Source organism: Tasmannia lanceolata, unplaced genomic scaffold, assembly GCF_043159265.1.
Source record: "Tasmannia lanceolata isolate RefF3 unplaced genomic scaffold, GAP_Taslan_0.1 ptg000023l, whole genome shotgun sequence".
Taxonomy (NCBI): Eukaryota; Viridiplantae; Streptophyta; class Magnoliopsida; order Canellales; family Winteraceae; genus Tasmannia; species Tasmannia lanceolata.
Window position 1 is genome coordinate 12,482,356 of NW_027518700.1, and position 26,582 is coordinate 12,508,937.

Sequence of the window (26,582 nt, forward strand, 5' to 3'; positions counted from 1 at the left end):
TTTTCGGTTGAAGGTTTTTTTCGGCTACTGGTAAGGGCCCAAGCCCTTCAAGTTCCTTTGGTGCTCTTTGTTTCAAGGGCCCAAGCCCTTCTAGATCCCTTGAAAGGAGAAGATTCTAACCTACAACGCCCGCGATGGAACAGAGGCGCTTTAATGGCGACCGAAACAAAACCCTCGAACGGAGAAATTGGAATGATGGATGGCACAAAAGAAATGAATCCTAGTATCCGAGGAAGACAACCACTCTGCAACTCCTCCCGCGAGACTGGCTATGTACAAGTTGTGGGTACCACAACTTCAGAAGAAGGGAGAGGTGCAGGCGATTGTGGCAATGCAATCGGAACAAAGTCTCTGGACACCAAAAAAAGGAGGGCAATAGAGACACAGACCTGGGAAACATGATATGGCCAGAAGGAGGTTCTATAGAAGTAAATGAAGATGGAGACGTTCTCAGAGTTGTAATCACAGGAAAGGAAGTTAAAAAAAGAACGATGCTACTAAAGACATCTCTCATTGGAAAGATAAAAATGGAGAAGTTGTCTGTGAATGAAATATGCGAGTGAGCCAGATGGTTTTGGAATGCCCCAAATCTCTCGGAACCATATGAACTTAATGCCCATGAAATCCTCTTTGCTTTTGAATCAGAAGTTCAAGAGACGCATGTGTTCAGTAGAGGGGCTCAGGCATATGGAAGCCATCTACTATCTCTGAGTCCTTGGAACCCGGCTATTGAGACTGGAGCAAAAGCTGTCTGGGTTCGTTTTTACGGAATTCCTTTGCACACGTGGGCCTCATCTACTGTACAAGCTCTGGGAGGCATTTTTGGAATGGTGCTGGAAATCAAAACCGAATGGAAACACTCTCAATGTATGGAGTATATGTCAGTGAAGATTTTTACAACTGAATGGAGATTCCTTCCCTAATATGTTAGATTAATGGTGGAGAATCGCTGGTACTCTATCGGCGTGATGGGAGAACACGATGAGAACTTGATGGGGTATGAAAAACAACAACTAATTAGCTGTCGACAAGTGGCTCCAGAAGGACCCACCACAAATCCAGCATCTGCCCAAGGGCAATCCGGTAATTACTTAAGAGTAGGTAAACCTAAACCCACAAAAGGGCCGACACCTGTCCTGGGGTAGGTAATCCAACCACCCCAGGTCTCCCTCTATAAAAGGCCTCTCAAGGCTCAAAGCAAAAGGTAATAACTTCTAAGCTACCACTTTTAAAGTTTTGGCTCTGCACTTCTGCTCATACTGACTTGAGTGTCGAAGGGCCCATCCAGAGCAACGACTCCGGGTTGGTCTTCTGACCTCGTGCGCTCTTGTGCAGGACTTAGTTCTCTCACTCCAGTTCGGTACCTTGAGCCCACCAGATCAGCTCTTACGTCACTGTCGTATCTATTACTAATTTTAGGCCTAACAGATTGGCGCTATCCGTGGGAACCTGAACTAAAAGTTGTTCAAATCCCCTATACAAAATGGCAGGACGGAGGAGTGCCCGGGTACCAACTGCTCGGACAGCTCGAGCAGAGGTGCCTCGCAGGATTCGGAGTGAATGAATGGCCTCACAGATAGTGGCTCCTTCAGCAATAGCGGAGCAGAGCCCGGCCCATTCAGAACACCTGAATCCTGCCCCTACTCCCGAACAAGTTCAAGCTCTCTTTCAACAGATGACTACTCCTGTTGGTCAATACCAACGTCTGATCCCAGCACCCCCCAGAGGCCCCACGACCCGTACAGGAAAGGTCAAGTGCCCACAGGGGGGAGCCAGCACATTCTAGTGGAGACCGGACCCACCACTCCACAAGGCGAGTCCATCATTTCAAAACCAGGCATGCCCATACAGAGCCTCACCATCGCCGGAGGTCACGATCTCGCTCCGCGCAAAAGCACCGAGCCAAGGAAGACCGTGCGCCGCGGGAAAGATCCCGCCATCATCGAAGGAGTTCGGAAAGCCATTCTGGCTCTGCTGCGAGCCCCTCAGCAGAGAAAAACATATCAGTGGGCAGAGCAGACCAGAGGGCTGATCCAATGCTACGGAGGATAGAAGAGATAGACCACCGTATAGAAGAGCTGGCAAAGGATCAAAGCCGGCCCGCTGCAAAGATGTTCTCTAGCAGACCGCCGTTCACCGACAATGTTATGAACGAGCCAGCACCCAGAGGGTTCAAAATGCCGACCGTTCTGCAATATGACGGAACCACCGACCCTGTAGACCACCTAGAGACGTTCAGGACTATGATGCTCCTCCACGGCGCCTCTGACGGGTTCCTCTACAGAGCGTTCCCGACCACACTGACCGGTGCAGCCCGGGACTAGTACTCAAGGATCAAGCCGAACTCCATCATCAACTTTGAAGACTTTGGGGACGATCTGGTCCGCGATTTCATGAGTAGCTGGAGGCTAAGGAAAGCAACAGCATCCCTAATGGCCTTGCGGCAGGAGGACAATGAGCCTCTGAAAACATTCATTAACCGTTTCAACAGGGAGGCCCTCCAAGTGCCAAATTTGGATCCTTTAGCCGCCATGAATGCACTCCTCGCGGGCGCCAAATCCAATGATTTTTGCCGATCGGTAGCTCGTCAAAACCCGCACTCACTGGCGGATCTGATGGCTGGAGCCGAGGAGTACATAGCCGTGGAGGAGACTCTGGCAGCCTTAGACTCAAACCGAAGAAGGACTTCTGAAGAAAAGAACCCTACCAAGCAACGTAGGGATGATAAGGCCTCCATAAGAGAAAGGTCCCCTCAGAGGAGGGAAGAGAACTACACCCCTCTAACCACCTCCAGAAGACATATACTGGCTGCGATCAGAGGAGAAGAATTCGTAAGATGGCCGACCAAGATGATCTCCAAGGGAAACAAGAGAGACAAGTTGAAGTATTGTCGGTTCCACAGGGACCACGGGCACGACACACACGAGTGCTGGCAGCTCAAGGAAGAAATCGAGCTGCTGATCAATCGGGGATACTTGAAAAAATATATCAAAGATGACGGCCACAGGAGAGAATGCAAGGAGAAGAACCTTCAGGGCCAGAGCCCTCGACGGTCACAGCCGCCCCCCGGGTGGAATCAATGTCCCCCACCATCAAGCCCACAGCCGGAGATGTGCCGATCCCAGCCTAATGGCGTCATCAACACAATTATGGGCGGACCGGCCGCCGGGGGTACATCATCTGATGCTCGAAAGGACTACGCACGCCGAGTCAATGCCGTGTACACATGTAGCAAAAAGATGAAGACAGAGAATGAGATCTCCTTCTAAAATGCGGATCTCGACAATTTGATACTTCCTCACGACGACGCCCTGGTCCTAACCATGCTCGTTGCGAACTGGGAGTTAAAGAAAATCCTTGTCGATAACGGGAGTTCGGCCGACATCCTGTACTATCATGCTTTTAAGCAAATGATGATAGGAGATGGCCGCTTGAGGCCGGCGAACTCTGATTTGTTCAGTTTCTCTGTAGAGATCGTGAAAGTGGAAGGACAGATTGAACTCCTAGTCCTCGTCGGGGAGGCGCCCTGTCAAGCCTTCGCGATGGTCAACTTCCTGGTAGTGAGGGCTACATCGGTCTACAACGCTATCTTAGGACGACCCGGCCAGAACCTCATCCGCACTGTTGCCTCCGCTTATCATCAGAAAATGAAGTTCATAACTCCAAATGGTGTGGGAGAAGTGAGAGGAGATCAGCCTCAATCCAGGGAGTGATATGCCATGGCACTCAGAGGCAAAAATGCATCGAAATCGCTGCCGATTGAGCTACTTGATCTAAGAGATGAAGCCCAAGTGAATGAATCCGCCGAAAACCTCATCCCCATTCCTCTATTCGAAGACGATGGTGAGAAGATCATCCAAATCCGCTCCTCTCTCGACAGCAGCACCCGGCAGAACCTCACCCAGTTTCTTCAAGACAATGCAGACGTCTTCGCATGGGCTCCCCCAGACATGCCCGGCATAGATCCGGAGGTCAGCACACACAGACTCGGTGTCGATCCCACCTGCCGGCCGGTGAAACAGAAAATGAGACATTTTGCCCTGGAAAGGAGGCAGACGATCAAGGAGGAAGTGGAGAGGCTCTTGAGGGCTGACTTCATTCGAGAAATCCAATATCCGGACTGGCTGGCGAATGTGGTCCTAGTAAAGAAAACCAATGGGAAGTGGAGGACCTACGTTGATTTCACAGATCTGAACAAAGCTTGTCCCATTGACAGCTATCCGCTCCCAAAAATCGACCAGCTGATAGATGCCACCGCAGGTCATGAATTGCTGAGCTTCATGGACACCTTCTCCGGGTACAACCATATCAGAATGTATGAATCAGATATACCAAAGACTTCCTTCACAACAGATCAGGGGACGTATTGTTACCGCGTCATGCCTTTCGGCCTGACGAATGCCGGGGATACATATCAGAGGCTCGTAAACAAACTCTTCGAAAAGCAAATCGACCGCAACATGGAGGTCTATGTAGATGACATGTTGGTCAAAAGCCAGAGCTCACAAGATCATGTCTCCGACCTGAAAGAGACATTCCAAGTCCTAAGGGAGCATAACATGAAGCTCAACCCCACCAAGTGCACATTCGGTATCAACTTGGGAAAGTTCTTAGGATTTATGGTAAGCCGAAGAGGGATAGAAGCCAATCCGGAAAAGATCAAGGCCGTGGTGGAGCTCACTCCACCAAAGACTATTAGAGAAGTACAACGGCTAACCGGGATGGTGGCAGCACTAGGGCGTTCCATCTCAAAATCTGCAGAGAGATGCCTGCCTTTCTTCAACCCTGTCAAAGGAATCAAAACAGCGCCCTGGACACAGGAGTGTCAAGTCACATTCGAGGAGTTGAAGCAGTACCTGTCCTCTCCACCGCTGTTGACAAAGCCAGAGCTGGGGGAGGAGCTGCTTTTGTACCTATCCGTAAGCCCCATGGCACTGACAGCTATGCTAATCCGAGAAGAGCACAACCAGCAGAAACCGATCTACTATGACAGCAAGGTCCTACACGATGCTGAGATCAGGTACCAGCGGGTTGAGAAATTGGCATATGCTCTGATCATGGCGGCCAGGAAACTGAGGCCGTATTTTCAAGCCCACACAATAAAGGTCTTGACAGATCAGCCGCTCAGACAGGTTCTCGACAGACCAGACACCTCAGGGCGGCTCATGAAATGGGCCGTGGAGCTGAGCGAATTTGATATCCAGTACCTGCCTAGCTCGGCGATAAAAGCCCAAGTACTGGCGGACTTCGTGGCCGAGTGCACCATCCACCAGCAAAGCATCAAATCCGAAATTGTCCCTATACCGGCAGCACAGAATCCGTCGTCCAACAAACCGCTCAGGGTAGTATATGTGGACGAATCTTCAAACAAGGCTGGTTGTGGAGCTGGTTTGATTCTCATCGGGCCCGATAACTTTGTTTTAGATTACGTGTTAAGGTTCGGATTCCTTGCATCCAACAATGAGGCAGAATATGAGGCTCTCATCGCCGGAATGAACCTAGCAGCCCAGACCAGCGCCAAAGCCTAAATGCGTATTGCGACTCACAGCTGGTCGCAAACCAGATCCAAGGAGTCTATGAGGCCCGCGACGAGCGCATGATCAAGTATCTCTCTAAGGTTCGCCAGCTGGCCAGCAAGTTCAAAAGCTTCGAGGTCATCAGAATCCCTAGAACTAAAAATGCAAAAGCGGATGTGCTGTCTAAGCTGGCAGCATCCGGTTACACCACTCTTGGGAGTATATGTATGGAATTTCGAAAGAAATCCAGTATCGAAAATGAGGCCGTGGAAGTAATGCAGGTCGAGCACGAGCCTTGCTGGATGGACGAAATCATTGTGTCCCTGCGTAGCGGGAAGCTTCCCGAAGCAAAGAAGGAAGCCCGCAAAGTGATACAGAGAGCAGCTCGGTTTTCCCTAGATGGTGAGACCCTGTACAAAAGGTCTTACACCCTTCCGTACCTAAAATGCCTCCGGCCAAGCAACGCCGCATACACTCTGCAAGAGAGGCACGAAGGAATTTGCGGAGAACACTTGGGGGGCAAGGCCCTGGCCATCAAAATACTGCTGAGAGGCCTGTACTGGCCAACCTTGAGGCAAGACGCTCTGGACCTGGTCAAGAGGTGTGAGAGATGCCAAAAGTTCTCTCCCACCATCCATCAACTGGCTGTATCTATGGCCCCGATTATCAGTCCACTCTCTTTTGCAGTATGGGGGATGGACATCTTGGGCCCTTTTCCACCAGCCTCCGGAAGACGTGAGTTCGTCGTGGTGGCCATTGACTATTTTACCAAATGGGTGGAGGCTGAACCTCTAGCCCAGATCACGGAGCAAAACATGGAGACCTTCTTCTAGAAGTTAGTTGTTTACAGATTCGGGATACCCCGCGTCTTGATAACGGACAACGGCAGACAGTTCGACTGCCGGAACTTTCAAAAATTCTGCTCTGCTCTGACTTGAAGATCGAACAAAGATTCACTTCTGTGGCGCACCCTCAGAGGAATGGACAGACTGAAGTAACAAACAGAATCCTACTCTAGGGGATCAAAAAGAGGCTGGACGAAAAGGCAGGTCGATGGGCAGACGAACTTTATCACGTCTTATGGGCGTATCGTACCACCCCGCGCACCGCGACGGGGGAATCACCATTCAACTTGTCCTTTGGAACTGAGGCTGTAATACCCGTCGATATTAGCGCCCCATCTCCCAGAGTCACCAACTTCAATGAGCAGCTCAATGGCGACGGGCTCTGCGCAAACCTTGACTTGCTGGAAGAAGCCCGGGAAGAATCCCGGATCAGGGTCGCGGCCTACAAACAGAAAGTGTCCAACTATCACGACCTGAAGATACGCTCAAGAGAATTCTGAGCAGGGGACCTAGTCCTGAGGAAGGCTGCTATCTCCCAACCGAAGAAGGTAGGCAAACTCTCCCCGACCTGGGAGGGGCCGTACCGAGTGAAAGAGGTAAGTCGCCCAGGGAGTTACAAGCTGGAAACACTTGTGGAGCACCTGCTACCCCACGCCTGGAATTCGAAGAACCTCCAAAAATACTATCAATAGCTGGCCACTTGGCTCGAAAGCGAATGCTGTTGTATGTACGCTTGAGTGTGAATAATAAAAAGGATATTGTTTCTTTGCAAATCTCCGAGCACTCTGTTTAAGTAACACAGTTCACCAAAACTTGGGTACTCACTGCTTGGTTCACCCCGGTTCGTCTCCACAAAGACTGGAAGCACACTTCTGGTCAGGAACGGGCTCTGGCAGAAAACCAAACCCGCTCAGAAACCCAGTTCACCAAAACTTGGGTACTCGCTGCTTGGTTCAACCTGGTTCGTCTCCACAAAGACCGGTGGCGCACTTCTGGTCAGGAACGGGCCCGGGCAGAAAACCAAACTCGCTCAGAAACCAAGTTCACCAAAACTTGGGTACTCGCTGCTTGGTTCACCCCGGTTCGTCTCCACAAAGATCGGAGGCGCACTTCTGGTCAGGAACGGGCCCGGGCAGAAAACTAAACCCGCTCAGAAACCCAGTTCTCCAAAACTTGGGTACTCGCTGCTTGGTTCACCCTGGTTCGTCTCCACAAAGACCGGAAGCGTACTTCTGTTCAGGAACGGGCCCGGGCAGAAAGCCAAACCCGTTCAGAAACCCAGTTCACCAAAACTTGGGTACTCGCTGCTTGGTTCACCCCGGTTCGTCTCCACAAAGACCGGAGGCACACTTCTGGTCAGGAAAGGGCCCGAGCAGAAAACCAAACCCGCTCAAAAATCAGTTCACCAAAACTTGGGTACACGCTGCTTGGTTCACCTCGGTTCGTCTCCACAAAGGCAGGAAGCGCACTTCTGGCCAGGAACGGGCCCGGGCAGAAACAAATGTTTTACAAGTGTTATTGGCCCATAGTGTTGAGTTAATAATAAATACTAGTCAGAGGCAGACACAAGCGGAAATAGGGAAAAATCAAAATGTAATTTCTATTCATGAAAAGGTGGGCCTCCAAGGGCCATTACAAAAAGAATAAAAAATGGCGCCAAAAAGGGAAAATGGAGAGCTCAGGACACCCCATGACCACCATCCCGCGGGGGATCTACCACCGGGGCTTCAACTGCTTCGAGGGCGTCTTGATCGTCTTCGTCTTTGGCCACCGGCGGATCAGGAAGGACAAGGCCCGTCAGAACGACGTTCGGGTTGGATCCCTTGACTTGCTCAAGGCAATCCGTGAATCCCATCTTGTAAGATTTAGTGGAGAAACTGATGAGTTCGTCCTCCTTGTTCTGCACGGCTTCTGCCACGGCCGCTATCTGCCTTTCCCGGGCTCTCTCCCTCTGCGCATTAAGGGCATCGGAGGCCTTCTGCTTCTGGGCAGCGATTTCAGTCTTGAGCCTATTTATCTCCTGGTCCCTATCCTTAATGGACCTATTGAGCTCGGCAGCCTCCTGCCGAGCTCAGACTCAGTGATTGTGGCAGAAAACTTCCGGCTCTTCTCGTGGAAGTCATGATAATACAATCCGATCTGCGGGTCAGTAAAATAAATGAGCAACGGATAAAAAAAAAGGGACGGTACCTGGTAAAGTGAAGAGAAGATGGCCTCGTCGGCAGCATCTGGAGGCTCCTTTAGAACCTGGAGCTTGTCTTGGTTCAGTAGGCCTTTGATGACGATCTCCATGGCTACTCGGTTGTCACCCAAGCCGGTGTCACTCTTCTGAACGGCCCAGTTGGGCCGGAAAACATTGTCCCCAGGCTTTGCATGGGTGGAGCGAACTCCGGTAGATGCTCCCCCTGACTTGGAGGACCCAGCTCCCCGGCCGTAAGTGCCGACCAGCTTTACTGTGGGCTTGCCCTTGGGGGGCGGTGAGTCCTGAGTCGGTGCAGGACTTGAGATCTCAGGAGCTTTCCTCTTCTGGCCCTGGCCCCTGTCGAAGGCCCCTTGCCTCACCTTCTCCAGCTGGGACTGCTTCTGCATTTTTGAAATTCAACGGGACAAACAAAAACCGGTCAAGAACAAAGGAGATAAAAGAGGAGCTCAAAGGCAAGACTAACCGCATACGTGCCGGGGTCGCAGTACTAATGCCGAGCCCGACCAGAACCTCTTCCCCAGAGAAGTCTGCACAATGAATCATGCCCGTTCGATGGAGCTCGTCACAGACTTGAGCAAACGTAAGCCTATCCTCGCCTTCTAAGCTCGGCATGCAACTCAACGCAAGCGTGTCCGGCGTATCCCATTTTAATGGAACCGGCCATGGCTCGGAGAGCTCGCTATCCTCAATGTAAAAGAACCTATTTTCCATTTATGAATGGAAGTTGGGATGCCTGTGATCATCTTCACATCGGGACGCTGGCTGATTTAGATCCAACCCCCGTCCTTGTGCCTCTTCAGATGTGCACACATGCAGAACAGAGGTATAGACAGGTTCCTTTCAAGACGACCTTGAACTAGACACATGAACCCGACCAGCGTCCTCCATGAGTTCAGTGCCAACCTGGGCCGGCGCCAGGCCGTAATATCGAAGGACCTCGACAAAGAAGGGATGCAGAGGAAACCTAAGCCCGGCTCTTAGGGACTCATCGTAAATACAGACGTCGGAACTCTCATTGCTGGCCCTATCCCCCTCGATTGCCGCCCTCAGTCTGAATCGCTCAGGAATGCAATATCTATCCCTAACTTCCTCCAGCCTGGACTCGTCAAGGATATTCTCCTCGTACATAGCCCGAATGTTATATTGGGGATTGGCGTCCATCCGGAACGAAAGTGGTGGATGCCTCCGCAACATCACTACCCCGCTCGCCTCTGCTCGGAAGTAGCTATCCGTTGGGGGCGGGGTGGTATTTAAATCCAAAATCACCTCGTCCCCACTATCTGAGACCTCTACACTAACACTAGGACTCGCCATGTACGTGCCGGAAACCCTGGGCGGATTCGTTTGGGTCCTCTCCGACGAACTAGACCCCGAACTGCTAGAGGATACGGACTCCCCTGAGGACGACCCAGAACTGGACTCAGAACTAGATTCACTACGGGACATAAAGGACGCAGGAAAAGATACGAGTAAAAGACGCGCTCAAGAAGATTACCGGTATGAAGAGGGGGGCTCCTAACCCGCAGACGACCACAACCCCGCGATTGACGAGCCGAATAAGCCGAGCAAAAGAAAAAAGAAGGGAAGCAGTAGAAAGTGAAAAGTGAACAATGAAAGGTGAAAACCTTTATTTATAGCCTTGAGGCCTAAGGCGGTTCGCATTCGTGAACTAGGTGATGCCACGCGTCCCTCATTAATGAAGCGTACACACTTCGAGGCAAGGGCGCGAGTAAATGCGCGTGTGTATCGGCTATGCGCGTACAATGTGGATGCAGAAAAATCTTCCAAGTGGAGGGTTATCTATGAAGTGCTTGAGTACAGGGTACCCTCTAAATGATTGTGTCGTCTAACATCTGCCCAGCCCAAGCCGAACAGAATATGACGCGTCCGCTAAAGACAAAAAACTGGTCATCCCAAGCCGGCCAAAATATGACGCGTCCGCAAAACGACAAAAATCTGGTCGTCACAAGCCGGCCAGAATATGACGCATCCGCAAAACGACAAGCATCTGCCCGGCCCAAACCGGACAGAATATGATGCGTCTGCTAAAAGACAAAAATCTGGTCGTCCCAAGCCGGCCAGAATATGACGCGTTTCATAAAACGACAAAAATCTGGTCGTCCCAAGCCGGTCAGAATATGACGTGTTTCATAAAACGATAAAAATCTGGTCGTCCAAAGGCGGCCAGAATATGACGCGTCCACAAAATGACAAACATCTGCCCGGCCCAAGCCGGACAGAATATGACGCGTCTGCTAAAAGAAAAAAATCTGGTCGTCCCATGCCTGCCAGAATATGACGCGTTTCATAAAACGACAAAAATTTGGTCGTCCAAAGCTGGCGAGAGTATGACGCGTCCGTAAAACGACAAACATCTGCCCGGCCCAAGCTGAACAGAATATGACGCGTCCGCTAAAAGACAAAAATATGGTCGTCCCAAGCCGGCCAGAATATGACGCGTTTCATAAAACGACAAAAATCTGGTCGTCCCAAGCTGGCCAGAATATGACGCGTTTCATGAAACGACAAAAATCCGGTCGTCCAAAGCCGACCAGAATATGACGCGTCTGTAAAACAACAAACATCTGAGCGGCCCAAGCCGGACAGAATATGATGCGTCTGCTAAAAGTAAAAAATTTGCCCGTCCCAGGCCGAACAGATTTACACTTCAACTTCTGGCCGTCCCAGGCCGGACAGACGGCTTGGCAGGACAGATTTACGCTTCAGCTTCTAGGCGTCCCAGGCCGGACAGACGGCCTAGCCGGACAGATTTACGCTTCAACTTCTGGCCGTCCCAGGCCGGACAGACGGTTTGGCCGGTGTAGACACCCCATTTTGATCGGACCCTAAACCTTCCAATCTTGTGCAGAACCTCACCAAATTAGTTCATTAGGGTCCCAAACTTCACCAGGGTCTCATCTAAGTCTCTGCAAAATTTCGTCAGAATCCGAGCAAAATTACCAAATAATACGAGTGAAATAAGGAGCGCAGTCCTATCTAAGCTTCACCCCAAAATTCCATGTATTTGAGAGGAAATTCAGGTTAACCTAAAGCTCTAGGTTCCCATGACCATATTTTTGAAAACCTTAGAATCTCAGGAATCTCCATGCAAAATCTCATAAAATTCCGCCAAGAAATTGCACTAAAAGACAGAGCAAGTTGGTGCAGTTATCAAGCAGTATGGGGTGAATTAGCCTGTTGGAATCACACATTTGTGCAGATATTAAATGGGGTGCCAATATCAAGTCTTGAAAATTATTATAAATATCAAATTGAATCTCATTTTCTAAAAAAAATAAAATTTCGGAGAAAGCCGAGAGAGAGGAGAAAACCCCTTTTGCTGAAACCCTAACTTTTTTCAATTTTCCGATCATACTCTAGTAAATTTCCGACCTCCTTCTCCGGTGAATCTTCATTTTCTCCGGTGAGCTGGAACTTGCTTTCGTCTAGCTTAAGAATAACCTCAGATTTGCTCATGAGACTCCAAATTTAAACCCTAAAATTCTAGATCTAAACCCTTGCTCAAGATCCAAACCTTAGATACGTAAGTTCGAGTTCCTAGGCACAAGATCTGAGTTTAGAATCCTCGATCTTTGCTATAAAACCTTAGATCCATGAGGTGAATGTTCGGATCTGTCCTATTTTTGATTTGGATCTTTGTGTTCAATTCATTTTTATTCAAGTTCGAGGATTCAGATTTTTTGACAAGAATGATTTCGAAGATGAGGATACAAGATCAGAAATTGAATCTCTAAACAAAAATAAATAAAATTAGAGAGATTTACGAGCAGTTCGAGGTTTTAAAGAGATTTGTAGTCTTCATTACAGGTATTTGATAATTTCTCCCTTATTAGTTTTATTATAATACTATGTATTCTTATCCTTTGAATTTATGATGCAAATTTCGATTTTAAGCTTAAATTGGTAGTTAAGGGAAGAACGGAGAAGAGAATAGGACTTTGATTTGTATTTTTGTGGATGAATTTTATAAAAAATAGAAAGAAATGTTCATAAGAGATTCTGATTTGCTTGATCCATTAAATTTATAGCAGATCTGAAAGATCTTGTATCATTTATAAAGAAATAAACTAGAAAATTCCTTAGAATAAAAATAATAATAATATGTATTTTGTAATCAATTTCCAGGTTTTCTTGTTATTAGATCTGTGTATTCTCACTGATAAACTAAGTTGTAATTCATTTCATGAACTCCTAGTAATTTTTTTTATTTGAACAATCGTTATTTTAAATGGAATCTTATATAATAAAATAAACTAAAAATTAAATGATTGAATTGTTTGTTTACTGAAAATTTAAGGATCAGGAATTGTATTGTTTGAATGAGTTCTGATATAGTAGTGTCATTTCAGCCTAAACACTTTGTTAAGAAAAATGAATAAGATTGTAAGATTTGTGTGTTTTTCTTATGTCGCTAAAACCTGATGGTACAGAATCAATGTTCTGAGTGATAGAGTGTTTTGATGATAGAATCATGGAGTTTGTATGATTTGTTGAAAAGGTTAAGAACCTGTTGATCATTAATTTTGAGAAGAAAAATAGACAAAGAAACAGTGTCAAATTTTTATTTTTTTTAAATGAATTTGTCTAGTCAATAGCCCTCTTTAGATTTTCTTATAAGGATTAATGGGCATAGTAAAAAGGTCAGAGTATGGCTTAACTAGTTGTGGAGGTCGTGGAACAGACTTGAAGCATTTATACTTTTGAAATGTATGCTTATTCTGTTTGTACCTTTGTCTTTTATATTTATGTTTCTTCCCTTCTTTAATTCTAGCATATCCTCGAATCTCTGATTCATTCGTTAAAATGCAATTAACAATTTGTTTTGTATCTCTCTCTACCTTCCCATAAACTCTGCATATGATTGGTTGTAGTTTAATTCTCGTGGAGCCATATTGAAGTTTCCATATCTGATAAAAGAGAGTAAATTCAGACAACCAGTAGATTGAATACGTTACACGAATTTATTACATCAGAGTTGAATACTTTATCTTAATAAGATTGCCTACTTTAGAATTTTTGTTATTCCATGGATTTTCTACATTGTGTTTACTTTAGATCAGTGGTCATATATATTTTTTATGATCAAGCAATTCTTTCTGATCAAACATAAACATACTCTAATAAAGTTACTAAAGTTGAAGCAATTTTTCACATATAGAGAGTTTACAAATGCTAAATCAGATATACATACCTTAAAGCTCAAAGGATTTTCTAAGATAGCTGCTAACATAGAGTCCTCGCCTTCAAAAACAACAGCAAGACCTGCCAAGCATATGCCCTCATTATCTATTCTATCCAATTGTTGCTAAAATGATACATAACACTCACAGAGTTCAAGGGATAGCAAGAGGGTAGAAATGTTATAGAATACAGCACCAGAGAAATATAAGCCTTCTTTCCCGGTAATTTTTGCCACGGAGCCTTCTGGTGCTATATTACCATATAAAATCTGGATGTGGGATGTTGACTTGATGGGGTCTTCTATTGGTCTTATTATTTGCTGGAAAATAACAAAATAACAACCTTCTTATTCAAATTATTCAAATTGTGCAGGAGTCATATATAAGAACCTAAAGTGTTAAAAATTTACTATCCTACCTGACCTTCAGCCAAAGCAGGGAGACGCTCTACATTACTTGCTACTGTCCTACGCGTAGCTGTAAATAAATTTTATAAAATTAGTGTTTAGCAATAAGATCAAGGAGTAAATGAACAATAATATCAAGGAGTGAAACATCCACCAAATTTACTATGCATACCAGTTATGCAATCCTCATCTAAAAGCCCTTGCTCCAAAAGACAGCGCATGACTGCAGGTGTTCCGCCAATCTAAAACAAAAAAGTTTATCAGCCAATCACGAGACTCCACAAGCCATGTAATAAAAGAAACACTAATGTACAAAATGATAGAAATTAAAATCCTTGGCCATTCATATTCTACAGACCTTATGTACATCCTCCATAACATATTTTCCAAAAGGCTTTAGATCTGCAAGACAAGGAACCTCATCACTAACCTTCTGAAAATCATCAAGAGTCAATTCCAGACCCACGAACCTACAAAAGCCACAAGCATCACCAATTACTGCATCTGTATTAGGCACAGTCTCCATAATTGTGAAAAAACATAGTGAACCCTCACCTAGCAATAGCAATCAAATGCAGCACGGCATTAGTAGATCCACCAAGGGCCATAACAGCCACCATTGTGTTGCGCAATGATTTTTGAGTGATAATGTCTCGCGATTGCACATCAGATTCTATCAGTTCCTTAATATTCATGCCAGCTGCAAAGCACTCATTCAACTTCATCTCGTATTTTGCTAGACTTGAAGAGCTTTTCAAGATATGAAAACAAGGATTAAAATGAGAAGCAGAACAAAAAGCTCAATAGGTGTGTACACAACTTGAATTCAAAAATAGAGTTTCAAGAAGGACAACGAAATGTTAAATATTAATGTTCAAGATAAAACCCAGCTTGGACATAATTTCTACCTGCGAGGAAGTGACATTCCCAACGCCTCAATTGGACAAGCCTTTGTATTGGCTGTGTACATGCCACCACAAGCCTCTGCTCCAGGGCAGAAATCCCAAAAAATATTCATTCTCTGATCTTTATGGATTGACTTACTGAAATAGTCTCCATAGACCTATGAAGTGCACCAACGACCCCAAGGAATAAATTGCATAAGAGAAGTGATATTTACACCCACTTCTTGATTTTTAACAAACCGATGCCTTTTTTATCTTTTTAGCTTCATTTTTTGTAAAAATCCATAGATAACCCTGTAACACCAGAAACACACAAAATATTAGTAGCACTGCTTTAAATGATAAAATATGCATGTTTCCTATTACTACTATTCACACATAAATGTGTTCATCAAATTCCCCCATACTTGAGCTTTGCTTGTCCTCAAGCAAACAAGAAGAAAAACTAAAACAAACACAAAAACTAAACATAAACAACCTAACTCACTTTCGTAGGAATCACGATTGCACTTAGCACGTGCAACAAGCCTTTAAACCCCTAGGTTACCCTAGTGGACGAGTTTTGTCTCGTGAGTGTTTGCAGTGAATATACAAACAAAATTCTAAAAACAAACTTTTCTTTTCAAATCTCACTATAGATAAAGCCACAAATTTATAATCCTGTTTCTTTTATAAATTACTCAAAATAGAAGAACAATAATACCCATATACTTAAACTTCGCATCCTATCCCAAGTTGAAAAAATTAGAAAAATATTTTAATCAAGGAATCCTCTTTTGAATTTGTCCTACTTTGCTCCCTTAAACTTGCCTCTAATGTAATCGTACCATAAAAGAAATTTGATTTTTGAAACTTAATAGAAAAATTACAATCTTATATGGTCCACCATCCTTTACACTTTTCCATTACTTTCTAATAATAGAACTCACTTTTGTAATCCTCTACTGCTTTTGGCGTGAATGACATGCAGGGCATGCACCAGACACCCAGGCTACTAAGCAGTGTTCGACTAATCTTTGATTTGCATATATCATAGACATTGATGCATATGAGTTCAAGCTTTACTTTTGATTACGTGCAATGCTTTGATTTATTAAGCTTTCTAATTGACCCATGTATGGAGTTTTCAGTCAGTTGTTCTCAAGCCAGTTGGCTTTAAGGAAGTAGGCATAAAAACCCTTCAGACTTAATAGCTCAAATAAAAAAGGCTACAAATCAAAACTATAATAAAAAGGTAAACAATCTAAAAAGAAAATTTTTTATTTTTTTTCAACCTTTCTTTCCTTTTTCACCATACCATATAAAAAATAATTTTCTATTTCTATTTCTTATTCAAATCCTTTTAAAAGAAAGATTCCAAAAGAAAAACAAAACTAAGAAAGGAAAGTATTCTTTCTAATTTTTCAAATTCCAAAATTAAAATATCTACTAACTTTCTTTCTTAAAATAGGAAAACAACTTTCCTTTTAAGAATACCAAGTTCTTTCTAATTTGAGAAAAATACCAAAAACAAAAGGAAAAGAAAATTTCTAACTTTAACTGTAGAAAAGATTAAAAAAGAAAGTTTCCAAAAGCTACCCCCCCATACTTGATTTATGCATTGTCCTCAAGGCATTAAAAATAGAAAGAAAAATATGAGGACTAAAAATAGAAATGAGGGTACGTACCGTATTTGTTTAGGCATGATTCGAATGGGAAGATTCATGAAGATCCATGAACTCTTCCATATCCGGCTTTGACAACTCAATAAATGGCTTTAATCTTTGACCATTAACTTTAAAAATCTCACCATTGCTTGGATTTAGAACCTCGACCGCACCATGGGAGAAAACTTTGTTAACCACATATGGTCCATCCCAACGGGATGTTAACTTACCTGGAAAGATATGCAATCTTGAATTGTAGAGAAGCACTTTTTCGCCCTCTTGAAATGATTTTCTCAAAATATGTTTGTCATGAAAAGCTTTTGTCTTCTCTTTATAGATCTTTGCATTCTCGTACGCTTCATTACGCAACTCCTCCAATTCAGAAAGTTGTAATCTCCTTTGAACACCCAAAAATGCATAACGTAAATGAGAAGACAAGGGCTTCAACTCCAACTGTGGCGCTTCTTCGATTGATGTCTTTGGAAGAGATGTTGCGAGTAGTCCGATAAGCTCCACATTTTGGATGGCAAAAGCTTTGGAAAAGAAATCATCTCCATCATTTCCTAGTTCGTCCAAGTATTCTTGGAATCCTGCATCAAAATCAATTTCAAAATTAGAAACAATATCATCAGGAAAGGAATGCAACGTACTGATTTCTTCATGAAAATTTGGTTGCTTACCCAATCTAAAGACATTAAAATCAACCGATGTGTTTTCAAAAGACAATTTCATTAATCCATTTCTACAATTAATTAGAGCGTTGCTAGTGGCAAGGAACGGCCTACCAAGGATGATAGGAATTTGATCCTTGATATTATCAACAGGCTCGGTATCTAACACAACAAAATCTACGGGAAATAAAAAATCACCTACTTTAACTAACACATCCTCAACCATCCCTTTGGGTGTTTTAATTGATATATCCGCCAATTGAAGAGTGATGGTGGTTGGTTTGAGGTCTCCTAATCCTAATTGCTTAAATACAGAAAAAGGCAAGAGATTTACACTTGCACCCAAATCCAAAAGAGCATGTTCAATATTTGTGTTACCAATAGTGCAAGAAATAGTAGGACATCCTGGATCCTTATACTTAGCCACCATTTGTTGAGACAAGATGGAACTTATATTTGCGGCCAAGAAAGCTTTCTTAGGCACATTAGTTGTGCGCTGTTGTGTGCACAAATCTTTCAACACTTTGGCATAAGTAGGAACCTGAGAAATCGCATTTAATAAAGGAATATTCACATGCACTTGTTTAAAAACATTTAAAATTTTATCAATTTGATCTACTTTTTTATTATTAGCAAGGCTCCTTGGAAAATGAGCTTTAGGAATGAAATCTCGTGCAGGGGGAGAAGTTACCTCTTATGTACTTACCTGTTTAGGCTCCTCTTCTGAGCCTGTGGAGGGAGGTTCTTCACTTACCTCTTTTGGAAGATCTTGCTTAATTTTAGAAGGTTTGGTGCTGACCTCCTCTTTGTGATAGTCTTTTCCACTTCTCAAAGCATAAACCGCATTACATTGATTCGCACGATCCTGCTGCGGCAAACTAGATTGCATGGCATTCAACTGATTCACCTGTGGTTGTTGATTTCCATTTATGACCACATTCCTTGGGTTAGGAATGGGTTGACTTGGCATCTTTCCTTTTTCCCTTTCACTTAGGGCCGTAGCGAGTTGGGAGATTTGCTTCTCCAAGTTGTGTTGGCTAGTCATGAAGGTACTAGTGAGGAGTTCTATGCTCTTCTCTAAAGATGCAATTCATGCCGACTCCCCTTGTTTTTGAAAACCAGGAGGGGGCTGATTTGGAACATTATTTAAAATGGGATTTTGAAAAGTAGGAGAAGGTGATGGCCGAACAAAAGTGGGAGGGAAGGTGGGCTTAGGTTGGCCGAATTGGCCTTGGCCTTGGAAATTGGATTGCCCATCTTGACTCCATGAAAAGTTGGGATGATTTCTCTATCCCGGATTATAAGTGCTAGAATAAGGATTATTAGCATAAAGAGCACTCACATTCTCATTAGAATTACCAAATTTAGCAAAAGTTGGACACTCTTCCATTACATTGTCTGTGGCTTGACACCAATTACACATGGGAACATTATGTGCAATTTGATTGACTTGTGAAGGTCCTTTGACAACTATTGCTTCTAGCCTTTTGATTAGGCTATCAAGATGGGCCTCTTTTGCCATGGCACCCTCTATTAGAAATCCGTTACTTGAAGTGGCTCTCTCACCGTCTTGAGTGGATTCCCACTCTCTTGTTCTTTCCGCCAAATCAAGTAAGAAGTTCCATGCTGCGGCCTCATCCGTGAAAGATGTAAATCCATTAGGACACATGGACTCAAGCAGTTGCTTTATTTGGTAATCTATGCCCTCATAAACAATTTGGCATAAGTGCCACAAATCAATTCCATGGTGAGGACACTCTTGGAGTAGGTCTTTAAACCTCTCCATAAACTTAGAAAATGACTCTAATGGCTTTTGTTTGAATTGTAAAATATCGTTCCTAAGCTTATTAGTTTTATGTAATGGAAAAAACCTTTTTAGGAAAGCTTATTAGTTTTATCAATTCCATTAGTTTTATGTAATGTAAAATATCGTTCCTAAGCTTGGAGTAGGTCTTTGAACCTCTTTGAGCTTTGATTTGTGCATTTCCATTTATCAAAAGGATCTCCATAGGGCTTTCCATTTTTGTTATCTTTTGGAGAGATTGTGAGCTTCTATTTTTGTAATCTGCCTATCAAGAGGGTTTGAGAGAGTTCTTCATTTGTATTGAGGGTCTTCGATTCGACCTGATAAGAAAGGTGAATCGTCTTTGTGAAGAGGGGTTTTCGCTTCGGCCTTGAAAGGAGAAGCTTGATTGTAAGAGGGTCTCCGATTCGGCCGTTAAGAAAGGAGAATCCGGAGCTAGATGGTTTGTCCCCTCGGAGGCGGAGAAGATGCTTGTAACGCTTGGAGATTAGGCATGTAAAATCTCAATATTAGTGGAGTATCTAAGGAGCCGAACTTGGAAGAGTGGAGTAGGTCTTGTTGATAGACCGAACCACTATAAACCTTGGTGTCTCTCTTCTTCTCTTGCTTTCCCTTTTGCACTTGGTGATTGGTAATCTCTAACCCTCTTGTGTGTTTATGCTTAGTTGAACAAGGGTTAGTTAATACACATAATAGTAATATCCAAACCCTAATTTCATTATCTTGGTATTTAAACAAGGGTTAGACTTAAATTGATTTAAATTGGCAAATTATTTTTAATACCACACCTAATTAAAGCCAAAATTTTTAATTGACCAATTCACCCCCTCTAGGGTTGCCACACTTGCATTTCACAAAAAGTAAAAGAAAGGTAGAGTGATATATATATCATAAGATCTAGGCAATTTACACTGGGGATCTTATAATGTCACTGTAAGCCCAATGGTTCCCACATTGGCAATCTTCTATGTTTTGATGATTCCAAACACAAGTTGATTTGTGTTGTATTTCTAACGTGTTTGATGTTTTAGTGCATGTATTGGAACTTCAAGCATTTCAAACACTTAGGTCAAGAAAAATGGCATGGATCAAGGCTTGTGCATCCTTGAACATCATTGGAAGCCAAAGGATGATGAAGGCTTGGAGCATTCAAGGAGAGATCTTGAAGAGCCAAAGAAATGGAGGGGATCCATGCAAGAGTTCAAGACTTGAAGATGTGCTTCAAAGTTGAAGATTAGAAGGCTTAAGTCTTGTGTTAGATTGTACATCTAATCCCACTTAGGTGTACCCCAACTTGAGGCATAACGGAGTCACTAAACAACTGACCCTAATTGGTAATAACAATCCCATCTATGTGTTAGATTGGAAGTCCAAAAGGCCAAAATCATTTCAGCATAAAATCTGGAAAAACTGCTGAAATAGGCTTCTCGGAACTCTGAGAATATTCTCAGAGCTCTGAGCTCGGAACTCCGAGAGAGTCCTCGGAGCTCCGAGAAATGGTCCAGGGATTAAAAATCACCTGTTTGAAATCTCGAAATTCCGAGAAATTTCTTGAAATTCTGAGAATCTTCTCAGAGCTCCGAGAATGGTATTAATGCAAAAAAGTATAGCTGTTGGGATTTTCACAGAATTATGACTATGCCCCTGTAACGGTCATATTTGGGTTTTCTATATATATATATATATGAGTTCCCTATGCCTTGGAACATATTTATCTCATTCCAAAACATGTTCTAAATATATTAGAGCGTGGAATACACCCTTGTGCCTCAATTTGGGAATATCTAAAGGGATTAAACCTAGGCTTGAAATTGTACATCATTTCAAAGAGTGAAATTTGTGGGAGCTTGAGAGTTATCTACCCTTGAAGAGGGAAGTTGTATTTTCTTTCAATCTTTGTAAACGGCTAGTGGTGGTAGAGATGCAAAGCTTTCTCTCCAGGGCGAGTGTTGGTGGAGACGCGTAGCCATCTCCACAGAGCGAGTGCCGAGGACGCAGAGCTATCCTTTGATGTATTTGGGTTGATTCCCCTCCGTTAAGGGAATCAGACTAGTGAAGCCATCAAGAATTCTTGGTGGAGTGTAGTAGGTCCTTGGATTGGACCGAACCACTTAAAAATCTCCGGTGCACTCCTTTCTTGTCTCCTTTACATTTCACTGCACTTGTGATTTTTATCTTCCATTGTACTTGAACTTTTTTTTAATTGCCATTATTGTTTTTAGCTTCCGCATTTCGTATTTTTTGGCAAAACTTTTAAAACCCTATACACCCCCCACTTTGGGTTGCCATCTATGGCCTACATGTATTTCAATTGGTATCAGAGCCTAGGGTTCTTGATTTTTTAAGCCTTAACCAGTAAGAGTTAAAGATCATTTTTTTTGGAGCAAAACCCATGGATTTTGAAGTTGGTCATGCCATCTCTACCCCTCCAACCTTTGATGGGATCAAGTATGGGGAATGGAAGTCCCATATGAGACTCTTTCTTGGATCCTTGGATAAGGAGATGTGGGGTGCTATTCCAAATGGCTTTCCATTATCTTATAAGGGGAAATATGTGTGGACCCCGATCCGTGGAAGATGAGGAAACGAGACCCTACATCCTCTCGATCTCCACATGAAGGAGAGCTCTGCCAAGGAACTCTCCAAACGGATGCCACCCTCATAGCATAGCACGAGTGACGATACAAACTAGATACCTCTAGATCTAAGGATAAATCTCCAAACCAAGATGTACCTAAAATAACTCAGAGCCGCCATCTATGGATAGGCCATGGAACCCCAAAATCAAATCCTCTGTGCAATGGATAACCAGAAATATATATGGGCTCGTGCCTGATTACGAATGGGGAAGGTCCGAAGAGTACCTCCAATTCATCCGAGTGCAAGCACTTGGTCTCTTATGCCATTTATTATTAATCTTGAAGAGTTTTGGGTGAAAATCATGTAAAATGGGAGCAAATATCCTCGAGCGGACGTCTACCTAAACATGCATGGCTCGACGATGGAATAATAAGCGCACACAAAATAATGAAAGAAGTGTCACTTAAGCATAGCTAGGTTATGAGTGTCATGCCTAATGGGTGTCTAAGTTCTGATTGACAAACACATGCATGCTATAGCTAAAGGTATAAAGTCTGTACAAGAAAGTAAGAAAACACAACAAAACATACAATATGACTCGATACCATACACGACGCGACACAACAAATCCTAAGACTCTAAATGATTTAACTCGAGTCTTTGAATGGTCTGATGTTCATCCAAAGAAGCCTACGTATCCCCGCCTCCACAAGAATCAGTCACTTAGTTCTTCGCACCTATTCTAAACTATGATGCCCAAGACATCTAGACCTTTATCCTAGACTCGATCTAAAAGACCAGACTAGTTATTACAGCTTCTTGTGCGATTATTTAAATTTTCAAATGATTGTGGATTTTAGGACACCCTATATGCCCTAACTAAATGCAGGTTAGCCCTAAGCTAATGCAGGTGGTTCCTACAACCTATGTGTAACTAGGCTGTATTTCCTAAGAAAAATAAAGGGCGGACTAACGCATCTTATTCTAGTCATCAGTCGGCGATGTGGATCGTCAACTGACCGAACGGAGGCGTTCCTATAACTCTAGGACAAACCCCTAACTCTAAAACAAGCACAAACAAGCACACAACAAAACAAAGACCAAACCTTAACTCTAAAACTCTCTATCTAGGACAAAGTCCTAACTCTATAGGAAGATTTTTTTTAAAATAAGGTTTTAAAGTTGTTTGAACGATTTTTGAAATATTTACAAAGTCTGTTTACAAACTTTGGCTGGACTTGGGATAAAGATCCCAAGCTGCACTACGTACCTCGTGAAAGATGATCAAGCCAACGTAGTTCGAAACGAACTCTCTCTAAAACTTTAAAGAATTTCAAATGACTTAAGGATTTTGATATTTTTCAACTGTTTTTGAATTTTTTAAGATATTTCAATGTTTTGGGATTTTTAAATGTTTTAACATGTTTTTTAATTTTAAGATATTTCAATTGTTTTTGAGTTTCAAATTTCTAATATTTTTGAGTTTTAAATTTTAAATGCTTTTAGATTTTGAAATTTTTTCCAATTGAGTTTCAAATTCCTAATGCTTTTTTTGGATTTTTAAAATATTTTAAGTATTGTTGGGTTTTCAAAGCTTTTCCAATGTTTTTTAGATTTTTAACTGCCTTCACCCTTTTGGTCAAAGACCTTAAGGGAACACACAAAGCAATACCCTAGGGCCAAACCCTAGAGCCAATAGGGGAAACCCCTAAGCCAGGTAAGCTAGTGTCCAAGGAACACTGGAAACGATCTAAAACCCCAAGCAAGCAAAGCTCTAATTAGACTGAGATAGTCACTAACAAAGAAGAGCGACGACAACACCAAGGAGAAAGTCCTAACTAAATGATACTAAAGAAAGGGGGTAAATGAGTCAGAGACTCTCTAATAACGTCACCTAAAGGACGAATGAGTCAAAGACTCTCTAATAATACCGCTAAAGAAGACAAATGAGTCAAAGACTCTCTAATAAGGACAAATGAGTCAAAGACTTTCTAATAATACCGTCTAAATGACGAGTGAGTAAAAAAGACTCTCTAATAATACCACTAAAAGGACAAATGAGTCCAAGACTCTTTAAATGAGACGATGGTTGTCTCATAAAGGGCTCTATCAATGAGTCAGGACATGCCTCCTAGATACAAAGGTGGGCTCCAAATATCCATATCATCGCAAGCATCGCCCTTGCAATGAATAACTAGGGGCGAGGCAGCTAATAGACCAAGTTGGTCTCCAACTAGCAGGGGGACAAGTTGTGATACAACTTGGAAAGGGTTCTATAAATGAGGCATTGTATGCCTCCTACATGGAACCTCTCTATTAAGGTTGACTCCCTAAAGGAGAAGGCTTGTCTCCATGAGAGAAACGCCTAATGAGACAGAGTGTCTCCTATTGGGGCTACAGATGACTCTTTCATTGCCCTTGCAATGAGAAGGGTTCTAAAAAAATGATTAAAAACATCTATGAGGCTAGGTAAGCCTACTAAACAAAAGAGGGGAAAGCTATTAGGACTTAGCAAGTCCCCTAACGATGGGCTTTTCTAACGCCTTCATCGCCCTTGCACTGATAAAGGAAGGGTAATCCAAGACCAAGCTATTCTTTTACCATTTGAAAATTTAACACAGTTAACTTGCCTTAGCTAATAATAAGAACATTGTATGTTCCTCTAGAATAACAAACCGGACCACAAAAAAAAAATTTAACATTTGATAACCCAACCGAAATCAAATCAATCACGAAGCACTATATGCATTCACTATCATGCTAACTCTTCAAATCTTTCACTTATGACACCCAAATAAAATTAATAAGCCTCGTAAAAAGGAATTCCGATACTGATATAATAAAGCTACTAATTGCAATTTAAGCAATTATGAGGAAAAGATAGCCATCATGTGCAAATATGCTTCCACTGTTACATAAACACAGCATGCCTTTCCAATTCAATAAATATAGAAAAATTAGAAATGATGATGTAATTAGCACATGTATTTGTAATAATAAAAGACATGCCTCAGCCTTTTAAATTACAAACATCAACTAAAACAACCATCCAAATTTACATAAGATAAATAAAGAAAGAATTCACACAGTTATTAATGGCATATAACTTATCATAGGTTATGATTCCCAAATACAATTGTTTCACTTCCAAATTATAAAGACAAGTTAAGCTAGTGCAATCGTTGGAACATGAATATTCAAACAATAACACTTTTAGCTAGACTTATATGCCTAACAATATATAACAGTAATCATTACCAATTACATCTGTTATACTTACTATCTATAACTTACATCACTCCATGCGAAGAAGTTACTAAAATTAATGTAATGCCTATAGGAGAGTGTTCAGTGAAAATTTTTCTTATCATGCTTCCTAGTGAACTCATTATTTTTACCTTCTCATACATATAGCAAATCTAAGAGGGAATCTAAATACAACTCAGAACAAAGCATATCTTTTCATGGAAGAAACAAGGAAAAGATTAATTATCACCCCTAAATTTTAATGCACATCATCTCTAATAGATATAATGAAAAGAAATCACTTAAAGGACACAAACCATAAAATAATTAGGCAAGTTCTTTCTCAATCAAAATAGCATCAGATTGGGTCCCATTCATATAGTGACCATCATGAAACAGTGTATTGTAGCTTCAAATAATAGAACTTTGAACAATATGTCTCAACAAATGGAGAAAAGAAGCCACAATTATATATATATATATATATATATATATATATATATATATATATATATATATATATATATATATATATTTTAAAGTAAGCCATTAGCTTTAATTCACACATAAATGAGAAAATTTCAGTTGTTTTACAAATGTCCAAACAATTTGAACTCCATTATGCCCTGAAAGAAATAATCGCTAAGACATATGTCTAAACACACAAGAAGATGAAATCTCAGTATGTTTGCAAATATCCAAATTTCACAAAAATTAATTCTGAAACTACTATTTCCTTGTCGAGAACAACTAAAAAAAATATGAACTTAAAAAAAAAACGTGGAAGTTCCAATGAAAACTCTATGTTTACTTTGTGATTTCTTAGCCGAATTTAACACAGAACACATAGAAATCACAGCACTGTTATGGGAACAACATCATGCGCCTCAGAATAGCATGGGATCAGGCATGCATTTCAGAGAAATTGGAGTTAACAAGCTACACTTTATTACATATGAACCACAAAAGTTCCTTAAAACATTTTAACAAATGCAATCAAATATTCAGTTGACTATAAGTAGATCTCAAAAGATATAGCTAAAACATTTCAAAGGATCATCTTAAAACAAAGCTCTTAGATTATTAAGACCAAAATTCTAGATTAGAAAGAATTCAGCACGTAAATCGCTCAATCGAAGATTAAAATAAGATTCAATCAGCAAAGAAATGATGTCAATTATTAGGAATAGCATTACTATAATAGTTCCTTGCATTGCCACCCGACCCTATTGAAATAACTTAGATGGATTCTCAATTACATCAAAATCCCTTACTGATTGCGACACACATATTCATGCAAAATTAAATCATGATGAGAGCACAGCCACAGAGAACAGATTTTACAAAAAATATTTTAAGAGAACAAGAACTGACATTATTACTCCACCACTCCCATATTTAAATGAAATTGAGGCAAAGCATTTTCAATTAGGCATTCTGTACACTCACACACATACATGTTCTGCATAGGCAATTAACTGAATAGAAGTGGGTCAAACCCTTTATTAGTAAGAAAAATGGTCTAAACTTTCTTATCACCATTTAAATAACCAAGGCT

At 42.2% G+C, this 26,582-nt stretch overlaps 1 protein-coding gene across 1 annotated transcript; it reads left to right on the forward strand.

Moving 5' to 3' along the window:
• Positions 1 to 2,393: 2,393 nt before the first annotated feature.
• On the forward strand, positions 2,394 to 6,861 carry LOC143855793 (uncharacterized). The gene is made up of 5 exons (XM_077365856.1): positions 2,394 to 2,746; positions 4,217 to 4,483; positions 4,628 to 5,465; positions 5,549 to 6,163; positions 6,535 to 6,861. The coding sequence occupies exons 1-5, from the start codon at positions 2,394 to 2,396 to the stop codon at positions 6,859 to 6,861; spliced, it is 2,400 nt and encodes a 799-aa protein (XP_077221971.1).
• The last annotated feature ends 19,721 nt before the right edge of the window (positions 6,862 to 26,582 follow it).

Coding starts and splice junctions, on each gene's coding strand:
- LOC143855793 (XM_077365856.1), top strand. CDS start 2,394: ATGAGTAGCTGGAGGCTAAGGAAAGCAACAGCATCCCTAATGGCCTTG. Junction 2,747..4,216: donor AAGGCCTCCATAAGAGAAAG/GTCCCCTCAGAG, acceptor TCCCATTGACAG/CTATCCGCTCCCAAAAATCG. Junction 6,164..6,534: donor CCACCATCCATCAACTGGCT/GTATCTATGGCC, acceptor ATCCTACTCTAG/GGGATCAAAAAGAGGCTGGA.